Genomic DNA, 19,338 nt, shown 5'->3' with positions numbered 1-19,338 from the left:
CAGCCTCCTTGGGAAACCCGTTCCAGCACGTCACCACCCTCTATGTGAAAAACTTCCTCCTAATATCTAACCTAAATCTCCCCTGTCCCAGTTTAAACCTATTCCCCCTTTCCTATCGCTATCTACCCTTGTAAACAGCCGTTCCCTCTCCTGTTTATACGCTCCCTTCAAGCACTGGAAGGCCACAATGAGGCCTCCAGAGAGCCTTCTCTTCTCCAAGCTAAACAAGCCCATTTCCCTCAACCTCTTCATAGAAGAGGCTCCTATGTGTATGACCATACATGATCTTTGCCTCTTGCCTTTCTGCTATTCCTTTTTCTTACCACAGTCTTCTCCAGACCCTCTGAGGGTTTCTAAAAGATTGTGCAACAGTTTATTTTCCTAGTACATTACAATGTACATTGATGCGCACCTAAGCTTGCAGTGCAGTCTACGTGCAGACCTCTGACCAGAGATCATTGTGATTGCAATCTATCTAAAATTACAGCATACTGAATTTTGAAAACTGTTCCTACACTCCTATGGGGATCTGCATCCTAAATCTTTGAATTAATGTCTCTGCAAACATTCTAAAACAATGATTTGGGTAACATTTTTTTTTCTCTCTCGTGAAAAGAAGACAATGGCAACAGAAGTCTAAATGACAGGTGAATCTCTCTCATAAAAGCAGCTGAGTCAGATAAGTCACATAAGCATCTCTTAAAATATAGACAACTGCACTTTTCTGTCATGATCTGCAGTATAAGTAGGTTTTCCAGTAGGCCTTGCAGGTTTCTCCACATTTCCATTTCATCTGTGCAAATAACTAGCTGAGAAGCGTGCAAAATGGGGCTGAAATTTCCACTGCACCGCATTTCCCCATCTAGAAAAATATTCAGAAGAATGAGGTTTTATTGTACTTTTTGTTAATACAGCATGCTGTGACAGCTAATGACACAGTTAATGTGACAGTCATTCTCAGAAAGCAATTAACTCATTCTTTTCCTGTCAGCCAGAAAAAAAGCTGTCAGCTTCCATTTGAACAGTAGTGGAAACTAGCCAAAGTAAAGAACCTCTATAGAAACCCATGCATACTTAAATTTTGGATCAGCAGATCCAGGATATAGGAGATGTTTTGCTCAGATATCTATCATACTGAGTTTCTCCTTAGCAGAAGAGAGCAGAATTCCTTGAATGGGGTTCTTGGACTAGATGAAGAGTAGTGCCAGTTGCTCCCTCTGAATTACCCGGTAATCCCTTAGACATAAGGAGTTTCACCAGCACTACATAACAGAAGTCTGTTCACTGCATCATGACCATTCACAGCACGTAGATCCTGCCAACACCTTTTAAACATACAGCTACCAGCTTTGACTGTCCTAGTACCAGGTAGCAGCTCTTGTGTGTCCTCAAGAGGTTAAATTCACTGGTGAGGCCTGGCCAAGAGAGACAGGTCATGCTGATGTAGCTGCTCTTCCACCTTGTTCAAGGAAACGTGAACACCATCGTCAGTTTTCTCGACATCTTAGTGAAAAGAGCAATTGAATCAATAACTAACCTTAATCTGAGGCAAAACAGATAAGCATAGCAGTAGGTAAAGGGAAGTACTTTCCAGAGAAATAATTTTCTGAGTAATGGCCCTCACTTCTGAAGATACCTGTCCCTCAAATTGCCATATAGCTTTGAGGTGAACTGTGGATGCTAACACTGTTAGTACACTCCAGTCTTTTCCAAATGGCATACATTTCTAGAGATTTGGGGTTCTGTAGCTTAAATCCTTAAATGAAGTGCCTTCCGGGATAACACCGCCGAGCTCTATGCTTTGTGCCCTCCTCTTCAGGAAGAGTACTATCAGTTGAATATTTTCCTTCAGGGTAAGTGGCTGTCAAGCCTTGGTGCCCACGATAACTTGAGCCAGATACAATTACACTATCATAGACACCACATCTGGGTAGCACCACATCATCAGGAGCACTGGGTAGGGATATACTGCAAGCACCTCAGCCATGGAGTGATATCACCCATTGGCCAACATGGTAATTACCAATTGGCAGAAATTAAGCACCTGCATCATTATAAGTACGTGCGGATGAGCAGCAGTTTGGAAGATGCTTGTGGCATACGTGGGTCTGCCAAGGCATGCCTATGCTGCTGTAGATATCTGAGAAACAAAGTCTCTGTAGGCTCATAGCAGCATGCCTGAAATTCATCTTTGCAATAGTAAAAGCCTTGTTTTCTTGCCTATGAGAAATACAAATCCTCCTATAACTATAGTAGACTGTAATTAACCCATCTTCTTGTTCATGCCCCAGCAATACTGCAACAGCAATTTCATACAGCAACTCGTGGTTTTCACATCAACATATGGATTAGAAATTAAATTAGTTTGGCTAGCTGTGTGATGAAGCATACTGAAACTATCAGAAAAAAAAAAAAAAAAAAGCGTAGGAAAGGAGATCCTGATCCAGTAATTTCGTATTGATGTTGGAAGGATCATTCTTAGATCCAGAATAAAATAAAAAAGTTTTGTGAGCCTTGTCTGTACATTTATAAGGTATGGAGACACCTCCCTGCTATCCCTATCAATTTCATATTGAGACAGAAATGACCGGCTTCACTGTGGAGCTTAGTCGCTCCTGGGTGCACTCTTGTAGTCTTGAGTTTTGGTCAAAGCTGTTAGAAAAAAAAAAAATACCTGTCGTACATTAAGTTCATTATGAAGATTTAATTTCATTGTGATTAATTAATAAAACCACTGCTTTGATTTCTTTCAGGTGAAGTTTTAAATGTCTGGTGAAATTTCAGAAGGACACCTTTTACCTCTATGGATAAAAAGCATGTTTTGATGCAGCTACTGGGAGACAACCTGAGTCTTCTCTACCCTTCTGAAAGCTAAAATATTTAGAGAAGAGCTAGAGAGTTAAGGTTGTCACATAGTCACTACAATAAGGGATTCCCATATTTTACGTTGTATCCCATCCTGAGTTACTCTTAAATCAGTCACAGATTGATGTTACATACTTCTTGTCCAAGGCCTCACAAACCTGGACTTCTTTATTTTAACTTCATTTCACAAACATCACTGAACACTAGTGGCCTGCTGAAAGCTCCTTTTCCTTTTCCTGGAAGGCCAACTGTGTTCTGGGCTGCATTAAATAAGGGGTGGCCAGCAGGGAGAGGGAGGTGACTGTCCCCCTCTACTCATCTCTTGTGAGGCCCCATCTGGAGTACTGCATCCAGGCCTGAGGCCCCCAGTACAGGAAGGACGTGGAGCTCTTGGAGCGCGTCCAGAGGAAGGCCACTAAGATGATCAGAGCACTGGAGCACCTCTCCTGTGAGGAAAGGTTGAGGGAAATGGGCTTGTTTAGCTTGTAGAAGGCTCTGGAGAGACCTCATTGTGGCCTTCCAGTACTTGAAGAGAACATATGAACAGGAGGGGAAACGGCTGTTTACGAGGGTGGATAGTGACAGGACAAGGGGGAATGGCTTTAAACTAAGTCAGGGGAGATATTAGGAAGAAGTTTTTCACTCCGAGGGTGGTGATGCGCTGGAAAAAGTTGCCCAAGGAGGTTGTGGATGACCCATTCCTGGAGGCATTCAAGGCCAGGCTGGATGTGGCTCTGGGCAGCCTGGTCTGCTGGTTGGTGACCCTGCACATAGCAGGGGGGTTGAAACTCGATGATCGTTATGGTCCTTTTCAACCCAGGCCATTCTATGATTCTTACCAGCCCTTACTAATGCTAAATAGTTCACCTTAGGCATATTTGTTTGGTTGCTTTTTGTTTGTTTGTTTGTTTTTTTATCTCCAAATATATGAACACGTATTACTTTATGACGCGATCTGCACAACATTAGTTGTTGGTACGGACAGAAAAATAATTTTGACTGTCTGAAATAATATTTTTCCACAAATTCAGCAGAGATCTAAGGCACTATTAGAGTTTGAAAAAATGAGTTTTCATTTTGTTTGTCTATATTTATCAAAGCATGTGTTTGGTGCAGCACTTTGCAGCATGTGAATGCCTTAAGTTCTAAAAAGACAAATGCAAGTCATCTGGCTGTCTAGTAAAATAGCTATTTATCAACCACTTTATTAAAGTAATTTCATTGTACTAAATCCTTTTCTTCTTAGATTTATTTTTGGCAGTACAATTAAAGTTTTAAATACTGATAATATATGAATACTTTATTAATATGATGACACATAATTAATAACCAGGCATTAAAAGCTGCAGAATATAATAATCATTATTAACTATTAATATTTAGTTAGAATATATATTGCAGCTCAGAGGTCAAGATATGTCTTGCTACCATTCAGCTAACCTGTTTGCAAATAAACATCTTCACCTTCTCAGTAACACAAAGATTAAAAAATTAATGCCAGCCTTCTGAAGTTTCATTACACGAAAGTCGATAAGAAAAATACCTCTCATAGATCTGTGTACTTGGCTGCACTGGCTGTAGCATTATTTGTTTTGTTTTGTTTTTTAATGCAGTCAAATATTGTAGAAATTTTAATTATTGTATTTTTATAACCATTTATGAACTGGAGCTTTTGGTACAAGCCATTTGAAGTTCACTGCACAAAAAGGGTAGTCTGAGACTATAGAGATGCATACAGCATACAGCAGCCAGAAGAATAAGTTTCTGTTTGACAACAAAACTGGGGCAAATGGAGACAAAAAGCCTTATGTGTTCATGGTTTCCCGATTAATCAGATTTAATCAGTTTCTAAAAAAGCACTCAGGTCTATCTGGTGGTGAGCAGAATGCAACCAATTCTAAGAACGCAGGGTATCCTCCAACTTCCTTGTCACTTGTTAAACCCTCACTTACCACACTGAAGCCTCTAATTTACGTATTAATTAAGTTATTAATCATCGGATGACAGAGTAACAGAACACTGGAACAGGCTGCCCAGAGAGGCTGTGGAGTCTCCTTCTATGGAGATATTCAAGACCCTTCTGGACACCTATCTGTGTGACCTACTGTAGGGTACCTGCTTTAGTAGGGGTTTGGACTCAGTGATCTCTTGAGGTCCCTTCCAACCCCTGCAATTCTATGATTTTGTGATCATTCTAGTCTTGACTACATATGGAATGACAACTGGATGCTCAGTGTTAAGAGCAGGAAATCTGTGTGTTTGCATACTTGTGTAAGCACATGCTTTCTAAAAGGTATGCTGCAGTTACCTTAAGGCTTGCAAAGTTCTGGTTGCAACGCAATTCCTTAATGACACAGTTTGCTTTGAAACCTTGTCCTAGCAAATAAGTGTCTCCACTGGTTTGTTTCATAACCAGAAATTCAGCTCTGAATCATTTCACCTTCCTGTCCCATAACCGGTTCATTTCTTACGTAATTGCCTGTTACAGCAGAACATGTGCTCCAAGTTAGTTTAGCCACTTAACGTTGCATTCATTAGCTTCTTGCTGGGAACTGTGCTGCACTGAGTCTTTGAGATTCTGCCTTCAGCCCTGAAGACTGTACTTCAGTTTCACCTTTTGGGGGTATCTAAACAGAATATGCAGCAATTGTGCATTTAAGTACAAAACTCCTATACAAACGGTGTTAGCACTGAAAGTGTAGAATTTTCCACCACATTTATCAGTGTGACTTCAAATTACATGAATTTCTGTTACCCTTAGTGGCAGAAATGAAGGATGTCCGCTGACTACCCATAAACTGTAATCCAAGATCTCAATTGTGTTTGCAACAGAAGTATCCGAATGAGAGCACACTGTGACTCTCTTCAAATCCATTTGAATAGCTTCCCTGTGAGCAAGACCTGTAGGATCACTTATTCAAAATGCAAAGTGCAAAGAGCACTGCCCTTTTTATTTGCTTTTTTATATAACCAGTGTGTGGAAAATGTCACGGCGATCATGACAAACTGAGAAGATAACAGGAAAAAGCACGAGTGTGAAAGCTCAGTAGAAATGCTGATTTTTATTCAGTCTCTCACTTCTTGTAAGAAAATACTGACATGACAGCAGTGCAGGACTGTGGGCTTAAAGCTGGCCAACATCTGTGTGAAAAACTGAGGGACCACAACTCTCATCTTCAAAGTGTGAAGCAATGACAGTCGGTTTTACTGTTTTACATGGAGACATTTATGATTAGTGTCTCCCTTTTTATTCCCATTCCAGCAAACGGGCAAGCTGGAGATCAGTTGTTTATGTTACAAAAGAAGCAGCATTTCATTTCACACCTGCAGCCAATCCACAGCAGAGGGAGGAAAGGAAGCACACGGAAAGGAATCTCCAAGTTCTTGGCCAGGACTGTCCCCAAGCCCTGAGCAAGATGCCATGACTCAGGGCCATCCATTGCATTTTGGGCCAGGAAGGCTGTGTGACAGCATGCTTGTGTGTCATTAGGACAGGATGAGAGATGTTCATCCTCACTGCTAGCACCAGGCCAACCTGCCCTGGGCTCATCCATCCCCTCCCAACCCACCAAGCCAAACCCAGGTAAGTAGGCAGAGCTTGGCTGGGCCGTAGCTCTCAGGGCACACCAGACAGCGGGTGCAGGCAAGGCAGCCGGGCAGCAGCGGTGAGCATGGGGCATGGGGACGGAGCCTAGCAAGCAGAGGGGTGCAGGGTATATGGGGGTACACCACAGCAGGCAGGGCCACTCTGGGGTGGTAGAGGGCAGGTGGGAGGCTGGCGAAGGGTCTAGGGATGAGCTTTGTTGTTCCAGTTGAAAATACAGCGTGACATCTGAGATAGTTGTCCTGTTAGTAAGTTGAGCCTTGGCAGTGCTGGCACACTGAGTGTCATCTGGCAGCCCATGGGTTGTGGAGGTGGCATGGCGTGTGCCTGATCAGCTGGGGGAAGGCTGGAGCCATCTGCCCTTCCTGATCCCAGATGATTCCTAGAAGTGGCTCTCTGGGGAGGCAAATGTTTTCATTTTTCTTAGTTACTGTGCTGTTCAGTCTGGCAACTATTTTTCTTTTCGTTGTTTTGAGGAATACTTGTGCAAATACAAAATTCAGCATGGATCTTTGACCTTTTTTTTGCCTATTTGACAGCATGCAACCAATATGTTTCAGTAACTTAAACATTACCATGAAAAGGATGTGTAAGCTACTGAGTGCTGTACAGGAAAAGGTCTGGTCAAAATAAGAGATAAACTACCAAGATTCTAACCTGTAGGGTCATGCTTTTCAGCATATTGGTCATTTGGTCTAAGGCTGATATCATCCCAGTGTTTTCAGTCCTTCTTTTCTTCAGTTAAATCGACTCACTATGAAAACAAACTACTCTATAGCTGTTGCCACAGCATATGTGTATAGGATGCATGTTAATAAGCCTAAGCATCTGAAATAATATTGAGGTATCTGCAATGAAGCATCAGGAGTGCAGGATCTAGCAGATAATACTTGCCTTAATCCTACAGGTAAGAAGCTGCCAGCTTTCACAAAACAAAGCTTTAGATGTATTATGTATTTATGCAAAAGAACAATGTAAACGAAATAGCTTTTCGAAACTCAATCTCTTTTCCTAGGTGATATCTCAGTGCTTTTAAGTGCCAATGCGATGTTGTATTTCTAGGTTTTTAAAACAGAAGAGCAATCTTTGTGCCTGAAAAATCATGTTCGGGTGCATCCTGAAGACTCTGAAGTTCCTGACATTATCCGTGTTTTTACTCTTCAAAAGTCTCATCCAATGCATATTTCCTCCATGCAAGAAATCTTTTGCTGGGGAAATAGTGCTTATTACTGGAGCTGCAAATGGGATTGGAAGGCAGATTGCCCTACATTTTGCTCCTTTGGAAGCAACCTTGGTTCTCTGGGACATTGATGAAGAAGGGAACAGAGAAACAGTGAGATTAGCCAGAGAAAATGGAGCTAAACAAGTGTTTGCCTACTACTGTGACTGCAGCAATAGGGAGGAGGTCTATGAACAGGCAGAGAAGGTAAGTTACAGCTTCTGGTTTCTAATTTTCCTTCTTGCTTGTGATTTTCGGCTTTTTTTAGACCTGGAATCTTAGAAATTATGCATTCAGTAAAGGGAAGTAATCGTGTACGGTGATGACTGTTCTCTTATTGACAAGTAACTTCTAGATGGAGCTTAAACTATTTCTTTTGTAAAGTAACTGGGTTTAATTTGTTCTGTTGAGACTTACACATCTCCAGTATTCCTTGTGAGAGGGCAACTTCTTTTACATTAGAAGTGTGGTATATGGCAGAGATTAACCTTATGAATGAATTTTCTAGGCTTATAAATTTCTGTAAGATATTAAGAAAAAAAAAAAGCAATGGAACATTGTAAGGGGGAAGGTCCCTTTGTAACAAAATACAAACACCTTACCCCATTAAACGTCTTCTATCTCCCCCCCTGAGCAGCACAGGGGAAGAGGGAATGTGAGCTGTGGTCAGTCCCTTATGCTTTGTTTCCACCATTCCTTCATGGTCACTCCCTTCCCCTGCCCTGTATGTATCTGGAACTGCAGTTCTCATGCTCAAAGTATTCTTTTACTTGTACTTGCTAGCAGCACTTGGGGGCACATCCAGCCAGCTTTGCATGGAAAAATAATTTCTGTTGGAGCTGTTGGTGATAGAGCTTAAGAACCACAAGTGGTTTCATAATATTACTTGCACAGTGTGATCAAGGATGTATCTATCATAATAACACATCTGCAGAGATGAGCACATTCTGGCCTGCGCTGACCCACAGTGCTCAAGGAAGAAGATCTTTGCTAATTATTTGAGTATTACAGGTCATGTTGTACTCACTGTGTATGTCTCTTATTATTACTCCTACAACTGCAGTCCATAAAAAGAATTCCAGTTATTTCAACATTCTTAATATCGAGATCTTAGTATGTTATCATCTCCCATCAAGTTGCAGGATCAGTTGAGCAACTTGTGATCAGCACTTCAAATGTGATACTTGATTCTTATTCACAATGATAGTACAAATCAAACTGCCATTCTTCCAGAATGCTCTTCTTGCAAGAAAAAAAAAGAGGAAAAAAAAAAAAGGAAAACACTTAAGAATTCACCAAGACCAAATATCTCTTAAAAAATAACATTTTAAATTGGCTTTAATTCCCTGTTCCCACAAATGCTGACTGCTTCCTGGAAAGACATGCATCAGAATGATCAGTTTGAGATCGTGTAAGTAATATCTTAATAAAGTTGGAATTTTCCATTGATGGTGCATATTTTGAAATAAGTGATCTCTGTTCTCAGTTTAACAGAGACTCAAACTGCTTTGTGCACTCAGATAATTCTCAGTCTCCAGACACATTAACCAGGGCTCACCCTGCAGAACTAGTTGAGCCCATATTAGCAGCAAGAACTCTGACGTGTACAGGCTGACCTGCAAGTAGAAACTCAAAGAGCTCTTTCAGATTCCTGAATTGGTGTTAAGTTGTTAAACTATTGTTAATTCTACCAATGTCTTTTCAGGTATTTTCATGAATTGAACAGTCATATAGGGGCCAGAATTTTATTTTCTTTAAGATCTATTCAGCCAGGAGCATCCTCTACCATTGGAAATACATGTAACTTTTTATTAGTAATATGAAAAGTCTTCAGCTTGGACACAGGAGATAAGCCAGTAGCAGAAAAGTGAAGTTATTTCATTTTGTTTGATATATTCACTGCAGAATAGCTTAGATATGTTCCCAGAATGGAATCTTTATTTCTAGCAAGGAAATCAGTGTACTGAAGGATGAGATCTTAGAACAAACTGATGAAGAAAATATTAGCAGATTTTGAGTCAGAAGTGTCCACCTAGGAACTCTGAGGGATATCTGATATACATTTCATGAGCTACAAATGTGTAGGTGATGTATTGCTTATGACAGGTTTCAAATCCAAGAGCAAAAATAGCAAATATGCCAATTTAAGTGAGAGGACACCAAGAAACTACAAACCTGTCATACAGAAAATTGATAGAAATGATAATGATAATTTTAAAAACATATAAATAAGAATAGATACCTGAATAAATACATAGAGAAGAATAATCAGCTTGAGTTTTGTTCCTGCAGGCACCTGTGGAAACCAGAAATATTTTGGAGTTCAGAAAACAATTAGAGAAATTTGGGGGAGAGGGGGGGAGGGAAATAATCATCAGGATATATTAAATAGAAAAATTTAGACACCGTATCTGGATCAGGAGGATCCTAAGCTGCAGGATGCAAAAAGCTATGGAGTGCACTGGTGGAGACCTTAGCGTCCTTGTCCTTTCTTACTGCTTTCCCCCATGAGCCAAGGGCTGAGAGCCTACAAAGACCTTGGATCTGGCACACTAGAACAGTTCCTATGTACCTACATTTCCAGTACAGGTATAAACAACTGTAACGGTCACTAAACTTTTTTCATAAATGAAGCACAGAAGGCAAGGATAGTTCCTAATACTTTTGTTCATCCGTTTTTTGTTTGTTTGTTTGTTTTTTAAATTCAGGTTAGAAGAGAAGTTGGGGATGTGACTATTCTCATCAATGATGCTGGCATACTGCATTCCACAAAGTTTCTTGACATTCCAGATGCTGATTTTGAAAAAGTCTTGAAAGTCAACTTCCTGTCTCAAGCTTGGGTAACGTATATTTTTCTTTCCTGAGAGCCTGAAATGCACAGTCAGGTATTTCAGGTAAATTGGAGCACCCGGTTTGGAAAGGGGTGGGAAGGGCCTCAAGTGGGGAGAATTCATTTTTTCAATCATCCTGTAGTTGGACACACATCACACTGACAGTTTGCCCCACTGTCTCTCAGTAATGTTCACAAAAGCCTGCCTGGGCAATCTGCTAAATGCAAAGTCTTTGTGCACCTGTACTGTGAAACATGCTCTTTCTGTCACAGCTGTGGCTGAAGCTACTACTGATGCTATGGCTGCTACCCTTTCTACTCCTGATGCTTGAAGGCACAGGAGAGCATTGTCTAGCATTTAAGGAGACATAACCATGCTGCTTGTGTTGGTGTCAGACTTCAGGCTGTGCTTTCATTCCTACTCAGTGTCTTCTTGATGTATGTAGAAAACTGATCTAAATAGTATGTGCTATCTTTGCTTTGTTTTCTTTCCTCTGTGGGAATTCGCTGCTATCTGGGGCCTGTTATCCCTTAGGTTTCCCTGTGAGGGAGTGCTACCCTTGCCCCTCTTACAGTTGTAGTACATGTGCCTGAGCATGCAGCCCGCATCAAAGAAGAACACAGTGCTGCAAAATGCCTCACTAAATGGCATTCCTCAGTGGAAAATCATGGCAGGCAAAATCCTCTAATCATTTTCCAGCCCACAGTGCCTCATTTTTCCACATACCAGAGACAAAGGTGTTGGGTGGGGAAATGTTCTTCTTGGCAGGTCTGAAGTGACACAGAGCGGGAGGACAGTGACTGTGGGCCCCACCATCAGAAAAGCGCGTACCAGGTGCATATCTGGAGTGGAATACAACTCAGCAATTGAAAAAAATCTGTAACTACTCCTATATTTTTCATCTCTTCTGTCTTGTAAAACACTAGTGTCCTCCTTGGATAATTAGTAGTAACGATCTCGGCAGTTTGAGGCCCAGAGTTGCCGGGAAGTAGTTTACAACAAGCAGGGCCTGTAGCCGGCTGAAGTCCACATTGATGTGTTGGCTTCTAGCTCCCTCTTGTGTACCAAATCTTTACTAATAGTCAGACTACTCGGACTGTGAGGAACCTGCACGCAGAGAAAACAGAAAGTTCATCGTTTTTAATAATATAGTTTTAATGCTGACAGATCTTCAGCTGGGGACCTGTCATTCAAAGAAATGTTGCCTCTCCTTTATAAATTCTTACGGAGACTGCAGATCACTTTGGTTCCTTGTAGGATTATGTTCCAGAAAGTAAATCAAATTGTAAAATCTAATTTGGAATGCAGTATTTTTGACACATCTATCTGTAATTGTATTTTTTATATGTCTCTCAGACTTGCAAGGCCTTTCTTCCTGCCATGATCGCCTGCAATCATGGACACCTGGTCTCCATGGCCAGTGCAGCAGGACTCTGGGGAACCTACAGATTGTCAGGTTAGTGTCAACAAATGCTATTAAAAATTATGTCGTCATGACAATACCTTCTCCTAAAGATCTCAGAAATGCTTGGCTTAAGCTCTTTGTACTGACATACTAACAGTCATGAAGAGTGTGCAAATATGAAAGATATATCTGCGGGTAGTGGTGTATCGAAGATGAAGATGGTGGTATGTTGCCTATATGGCACAGGGAGCTCACTGCTGATTTTACTAGCTAACTGCAGCCTGTCTTATCTCTGCAGAAGAAGCTTGTACACATGCAGCAGAAGGGAGCCCTGCCTACAGGCTGCCTAACAATTTCTGTTACTAGTTTTTCTGCTCATGGATGTTTAGAGTCCTGAAACTTATGTGGGTTATACCTGGAACTATACACTTATCTGGAAAATGTTTTTCAGGTTCAGAAGACGCTTGGAAGAATTTTCAATAAAATTCTTTCGAATTAACTATGTTTTAAGCTATATAACAGCTCCCTATTCTCAGCTGTTTCCTTCAGGAGAGCTGGCTGCTACATCCTGGCTATTTCATCAGCATGTGTGTGCTGCCCAGGCTCTCTCAAGCCTTTCTGACTGTAGCTGTGAAGTTGCCCTGTGAGAATGTGAATTTCACATCAATCAGTCTATTTTGTTTCTTCTCCTAGTTGATGGTGTTATTTCGTTATATATTTGCCACCTATTATCATTGGGTTAGATTCTATGTTGATAATAGGACAACTCTAGTTTTTATCATTTCACCATAAGGCCTATGACCTAGGCCTATGACGTGCCTATCCAAGTGTTATAACATACTACACAGTAGCTGTACATGTTTAGATTGTTTGTTTCCATCTTCTGTAGGTAAGTTCTGAAGAAGAACAAACAGCCTCCGACACCAGCTTTTGAACTTCTAGCTGAAGTGAATTTGATCTGTTTTCATATACCTTTGAAAAAGCCTTAGGAAACTACATGTATACATTACTTTATATTATATTAAAACAAAGTTCTTACAGCTGGAAAAAAAAATTGTTGAATAGTTTAGGTTGGAGGAAATCTTTGGAGATCATTTGATCCAAATCCCCTGATAAAATCAGGCCCAATGTAGGTCACGTTGCACAGGACCTTGCATGGTCAAGTTTTTGTTGTCTCAAAGGAAGGAGATTCCATGTGTTCATCAAGCAATAAGAATTAGACAGGATTCAGTCTTCCCAGGCAAACAAAATACTATTGTAGGTGCAAGGCAGTATCAGAAGAGGTAATGTGTTGAAGCAATATTTGTAAATAAGGTATTTAGGTTGTACCACTAGAACCATACCACTACTGACACGTAAGCTGTGATATCAAAGAGTGAAGACCATTCTGAACTAAAACAATGCCTGGCTTGCATGAGTGTCTGGAAGTGCATATATAGTAACCCCATCTTATGTCTCTCTAAAGTTCACTGGAACGGTCTTCAGGAAATTATTAATCTTATCCTTAGACACATCTACACCAGTCATGGTTGGAGCCATTGGCATTAAGAATTAGTATCATCAACATGCATACCATCCCTACAACACTAATCCAAATCTTCTAATTCATAACGAATTAGTACAAGGTTGTAAATAGTATTTCAAAACATTCAATTCAGTATGTAATACTATGGTGTTTTTGAGATATTTTGTATGTTTCTTTGTTTCTCTGTTTCAGATTATTCTGCTAGTAAATTTGCAATCATTGGAATGATGGAAGCCATTGATTCAGAACTGGATGAGGCAGGAAAACACGGCATCAAAACCACAATCGTTTGCCCTTTTTTTGTGAATACTGAATTAATTAGAGGTATTGAAACCGAGTAAGTAAAACTTACATTATATATTTTTCATGAGTAAGAAGTCATCGCAAGTCACTAGATATGCCATATACAGTCTGTAGCTCTTATAAAGTTGACTTGTTTTTAATTTAGTATTTGACGCACACACAACTGAGTCTCTTTGCTAAGAAATCCAAAGTTTGCCTACAATTAATAGCTGACATGCATCAGAGACTGTGCAATGACCCTGAAATCAGGGAATGGTTAGGGATATGTGGCAGTATTTTAGGCAAACAACTCACTTTTTGGTAGAATGGGCACTGCTGATGTTCTTTGCCCCATGTAATTTTGGCACTGTCATTGCTATTATGGGTGCCCGGATATTTGTCCCTGTCACTAACAGTGCTCCAGTATTAGCAGATACTGTACTTCTCTGAGAACAGCTGTGGTATAAGTATCTATGTTGCTGTATTGTTCTAGTGACAGGAGAGGCTGCAGGCACTGGTTCAGCCATTGCAGCAGTGAAGGGCAAGCAGTCTTGGTTTTTCAGCACTCTGTTCCTGCACCCACCACTCATCATCCTGTAGAGGCATGTATTATGCAGAGCTCCTGGCTGGAAACAGGCCCAGTACTGTTTATTTAGCTGCCAACCCAACACCTACAATAGGAAAGAAAGAGGTGTGCAGAGGGCTGAAATCTTACATACAGAACATCATAAACCACAGGTGTTCTGGAATTTTTCAATGCCACAGTCAACATGGGCATAAACTTCAGTAGGGTCTGAGCTGGGCTTGCACAGAAGTTATTCATCTGTCATTAAAATTTGCAACATCACCAAACTTTTTTCAATTTGTTTTGATCATAGAAGGAACAAGCAGGATTGGAGACTGCTTTTCAGGGCTATTTAAGGGGGAGGAGAGAAATTCTTGCATTAAATGATTTCTGTGTTAGAATACATCTCAAAAGTAAAATGTTTCAATGCCATAATGCTTTATTTCTTGTTTCACTAGACACCCAATTTTACTTCCTATTTACGAGCCAGAGTATGTAGCCAGCAAGATCATAGATGCAATTCGAAAGGAAAAGATGTATCTGTTTATGCCTCCAACTTTACACCTTTGTGGTTTTAGAACGTAAGAACATGTTTCCTGTCTTCTATCATTTCCTTCTTTCCTTTCTCATATGCCTGCAAAATCAGCAAGGAGGTTTAGTTAAAATCTTTCTTTACTTGGCATCTCTGCAGTCAAACCAGCTATAGGAAATCAGTTATGAAGAAACAGTTTTGATAGTTTTTGACAATTTAATGGGCTAATATTCCTCTGACACCTTCTGTCTCAAATATACTTCTTAAGCTACAGTTTAGTATGGAAATCAAAAATTTCCATGGGATGGTACACTAGGAGCACTGCCTGGACTAGAACTGTCTGTTTCCAGTAACCACCTCCACCAGTGCTGGGCTTTCCACAAAACTGCTTGCTCTGTATTTATTTTCCCCGTTTCTAATATGGCAGTACCAAATGCATTATTGCCAAACGTTAGAAGTAGTGTGCATGTGTTATGAATTTCTATGAGTACAGTGCATTTTTATTGCACTTTTTTTTTTTTTTTTTTAAGTGAGGCTAACTTGGTGTTTGTCTCATCAGTTTAATTCCTAGAAAAATCGTCCTGCTCCTGCAATCTTACCTGGGGATCTACAGAAGCTGGGACAAGGTCATAGGTCGGAAGAAGAAGAACTGAAACCACAGTATTGTCAAAACCTCAAGTGCCATCAAACTGATCTTTTCGGTAACATCAATTTTTAAGCACGTTCATTCTTTGACAGAAAAATTGCTTCTTGTATAATCCTTGACATCACTCAGCATACAATATAATTCTAAATAATTGCCTTTTAATCACTGATTCTCAGCCACAACCCTCTCTCTCATTTTGTGACAGCGCGCTGCTTACGTACTTATCTGAGCTCTCAAAAATAGTCAGTAAAACCAGGCATAGATGCTTGACTTCATTTCTTACTCCTCAAATTCTCAGTTTCTGAGCATAATTTCAAAGCACGGGAAAATCACACTACTGTTCATGCATTAAGAAATGCCATAAAAAGCTTCAACATCACTCACACTTTAGGAATCTTAGAAGACCTAATCAAGATTTAGTGAGTGCCCCCTCCCTGGAAGCATTCAAGACCAGGCTGGATGGGTTTGAGCAACCTCGTCTAGAGGGAGGTGTCACTGCCTATAGCAGGGGGTTGGAACTAGATGGTCTTAAATGTCCCTTCCAACCCAAACCATTCCATGATTCTATCATTCTGTATCATCACTTAGAATAAAGAAACAAACCATACAGAATTGTTCTCAGTAGCCCCAGGGCGCTTTATCTTACATTAAGCAACCAAGCCACTTTTCATGGCCTATAGTGCTTTCAGAGACTGAAACTTCCATGAGATAACCTGTTTGTTAGTGTGAAATTTGTGAATCCTAGAAGAAAAAAGAGTTCAGGTAGAAGGATTGGTGCAGTTATGGGCTGCCTCGAGTGAAATCTCTTCTTGCAACTGAATGGAAGTCACATCCATCTCCTTCAGCCATCTCTCCATGTAAATGAAGCCAGAACAAAACAGTCACAGGGGGAAAAAACATTTAAGGAGAAGATATAGAATTAGTTATGCCAGAGTACGTGCTGGTACTTAATAGATAAAAATCAGTTCTTATGCACACTTTTGGAAAATGCTAACAGAGTTTATATGATAGAAAATAAATTTCCAGCCCCAAAGAAGGAATCTACACAGCACAGTTATAGAATTCCACACTCAGGAACTAAAGACTCCCTTAGTTAGTTATCTACTGCCTGGCTTTGTCACCATATTTGTACTTATCTAATCCCATGCTCAAGTGCTTCCTTTCAGCTGCGGGTTTCTATTAAAGGACACACTCCCAATAAAACCCTACTTTCTGAAATCTCACTTTTTTTCAAATCACGTATCCATTCAATACATCCTTTAAACCACGCTGTGGATGTTTTCCCTATGAACATTTGGTCTGAGAGAAGCAGAAAGCTATCTGAAATTTGGCTCTTTGGAAAACTAGGTTCATTGATTTGTATTTTGAAAAGCTCCTTATTGTTAAGATAAATGTCTTTTTCTTCTGACTAATGAGACAGGAACAAAGTCTAAATTGCTGCCTGCAAATAATGGTCCTATTTCCTCAGCTGAAAATGAGAACATGAATATTGGGATTCCTTTAATCTGGACGAGTGTTGTAATTTAGTTCTCAGTCTATGACTTTGTTTAAGTAACCGTATGAACTGGCATGATGTGTTACTTGTGAACTCATTGTGGGCCTGCATATGCTTAATATATAAATTCATTTCTTGTGCAGAGCGCATGAACGGTGAGAGGCACACAGATGAAAACCTTCTGTAAAATGAAGTAGTGTTCTGTTAGGGACATTGAGATTTGGTGGACTGATGCTCATTAAAAATCTGGTGTGTCAGGATTAAATACTTGCAACCGAAGAGCACATTGGACATGATAAGAATTAAGAATAATGTACAGGAAACGGTGCTTTATTTTCTAAGCCGTATTCCACGCACTCTGCACAGCCACCCTGCAGAGCCATATCCCCCATGGCTGCACTCTGAGCCAAGAGCTCTCTTTGGCTCCATTTCTCCTGGCTAATCAGCTTGGCTCAAGAAGGAATTTATAAAGCTTATGCTTTCTAAGGCTCACAGTGATTTGTTAGATCTTCTTATCGGCCTTAGAAATCAGTAACTCATTCTTTTCTCTGAAAATATTTCATTACATATTTGTACAGAAAAGAGATGTGATAGATGATGTCATACGACCATAAAACTGCAAGCCAAAACCTTTCTATTAATGTTCAGAAGGCACAATGGGATGCTGTTCTGGGCTCTTAATAAAAAATTATCAGTTTGTGTTTTGAAACACAGCGTCATGCTTGAGAAGCATCTCTGAGATACTGGCAGCTCCTCGGAGATGTATGCTTTCCCCCCTGAGGCTTTTGCCTCGTTCACTCCACACACAAAGAAGGTCGCTGGGGAAATGCTGCTGTTGCTGAAGCCACAGATAGGACTGGAAGGCAGCTCATGCTGCTCTTTTTCTCCTTGGAGAGCAATCCTGGTGAAACTGTTGAAGAAGCAAACACAGTACCCATAGCAGCCCTCGACTGAATCAACCTATGTAGCTTCATTAACAGAAAGATGATTTGTTATGTCAGATAAGATGTGGCTTTCCTCTCTTATTTTGTAACCCTTAGTGAAATATTCTTTCTTAGAGCGTATTTTATGTATAGAGGAAGTTGTAGAATCATGTTTCTGATAAAGAATATCACCCATATTTCAGTTACAATCTTTTTGAGCTAAGTAGTATTTGAATAATTTCAGGTTATTGTGTAACATTAAAAATCCTTAAATAAACCTTAGTAGCATCCACAAACAAATGTCATTTCTCAGTAATTCTTGTGATCTTTTGGGCATTTTACTGTCACTGAAACATCTGACACTGCCTGAGCACCTCTTCTGGCCATACACAGCCTGCTATCAGAAGCTGGCCGTCATTTCCAGAAATACATAATTTTGCCTTCTTAGCAAGCCCTCAGGTGACACCGTACCCCCAAGCAACATAATGCTGGACAGAAATATCCTGTAAAAATGACCAACTCAGTGACTATATCCATTTCCTTTTAAGCTGAAAGGGTCCCTACAGCTCTGACACATTGCCAACCTCCTGCTGATCCCCAGCTGACTTTTCCCATTATGATCCTGAGGAAAAGGGAACAGGGGATCCAGAATAAAGAGAAGCCCATCTGAAGTTGGCTGCTGCCATCCTTAGCACAACTAAGTCAAAATTGTTGCTTTTCTTTGGAAGCAAAGACTCCTTCCCTGAAAAATGCTACTTAGTGAGCTGCTCTACCACGTTAAGAGGCAGCCTTACTCACCTCACTGTAAGATTCCCTGACTGGATCCAAGGTGGGAGAAATGCAAGGAGTTCTGTTGCAGTTTGTACACATTTTAATAAGTAATAGAAGTCTATGAGTGTATGGCATTTATCCCTAGATATCACAGAATCACAGGCTCATAGGGGTTAGAACGGACCTTGGATGGTTGGACTGGATCGTGTTGAAGGTCTTGTCCAACATTGGTGATTCTATGATTCTATGATGTGTGGGGATCACCTACTCTGATCTCCCACTACAGCAGCTTCCCTACAGCGCGTTCCTCACAAAATCACAGGATGAAGAAGACCACTTAAACCAATTAGAGCCTTTCCCAGTTTTCACTTCTAAATATTATGAGGCCGTGTGTTTATTAACACACAAACATCTTCCTTTTCACCATCAACATCTTCCTTTTCACCATCAACATCTTCCTTTTCGCCACCAGCTACAAAGTGCTCTCCTGAGCTTAAATAGCAGGAGTACTCCTCGATGGCACTTCTTTAAATCCAAGGTGTGTGACACAGAATTGCAGCACGTATTACTGAAGATGTGACTGTGCAGCAGTCGTTTATATTGATGTGTATTCTCTCACCCGAGTGGTCCCACGGCAGTCAGTGCTTTTCGTCTCACTTGGGCTTGGCCAACTGA

At 40.5% G+C, this 19,338-nt stretch overlaps 1 protein-coding gene and 1 long non-coding RNA gene across 3 annotated transcripts; one reads left to right on the top strand and one right to left on the bottom strand.

The window, feature by feature from the left end:
- The first annotated feature begins 6,272 nt into the window (after positions 1-6,272).
- SDR16C6 (short chain dehydrogenase/reductase family 16C member 6) lies at positions 6,273-18,197 on the top strand. Of its 2 annotated transcripts, none has more exons than XM_015282687.4 (7): positions 6,273-6,448; positions 7,532-7,895; positions 10,397-10,528; positions 11,876-11,975; positions 13,642-13,786; positions 14,755-14,877; positions 15,388-18,197. In XM_015282687.4, exons 2-7 carry the CDS (start codon positions 7,572-7,574, stop codon positions 15,479-15,481), a joined length of 918 nt encoding a protein of 305 aa, XP_015138173.1. In that variant the 5' UTR covers positions 6,273-6,448; positions 7,532-7,571; the 3' UTR covers positions 15,482-18,197. The 2 variants fall into 2 exon arrangements, with proteins under 2 accessions (XP_015138173.1, XP_426092.1); XM_426092.5 differs by having other exon boundaries at positions 6,447-6,530.
- Positions 7,735-13,648, bottom strand: LOC121109897. The gene is made up of 2 exons (XR_005857699.1): positions 11,246-13,648; positions 7,735-9,984 (listed from the first exon to the last, which is right to left on the bottom strand). It is a non-coding gene; the product is annotated as an uncharacterized LOC121109897 (long non-coding RNA).
- Positions 18,198-19,338: the final 1,141 nt, after the last annotated feature.

This window comes from Gallus gallus, chromosome 2 (genome assembly GCF_016699485.2).
Source record: "Gallus gallus isolate bGalGal1 chromosome 2, bGalGal1.mat.broiler.GRCg7b, whole genome shotgun sequence".
In the NCBI taxonomy this organism is placed as follows: domain Eukaryota; kingdom Metazoa; phylum Chordata; class Aves; order Galliformes; family Phasianidae; genus Gallus; species Gallus gallus.
This window is presented reverse-complemented; position numbering and strand designations above follow the sequence as displayed.

Coding starts and splice junctions, on each gene's coding strand:
- SDR16C6 (XM_015282687.4), top strand. CDS start 7,572: ATGTTCGGGTGCATCCTGAAGACTCTGAAGTTCCTGACATTATCCGTG. Junction 7,896..10,396: donor TCTATGAACAGGCAGAGAAG/GTAAGTTACAGC, acceptor TTTTAAATTCAG/GTTAGAAGAGAAGTTGGGGA. Junction 14,878..15,387: donor CACCTTTGTGGTTTTAGAAC/GTAAGAACATGT, acceptor TTGTCTCATCAG/TTTAATTCCTAGAAAAATCG.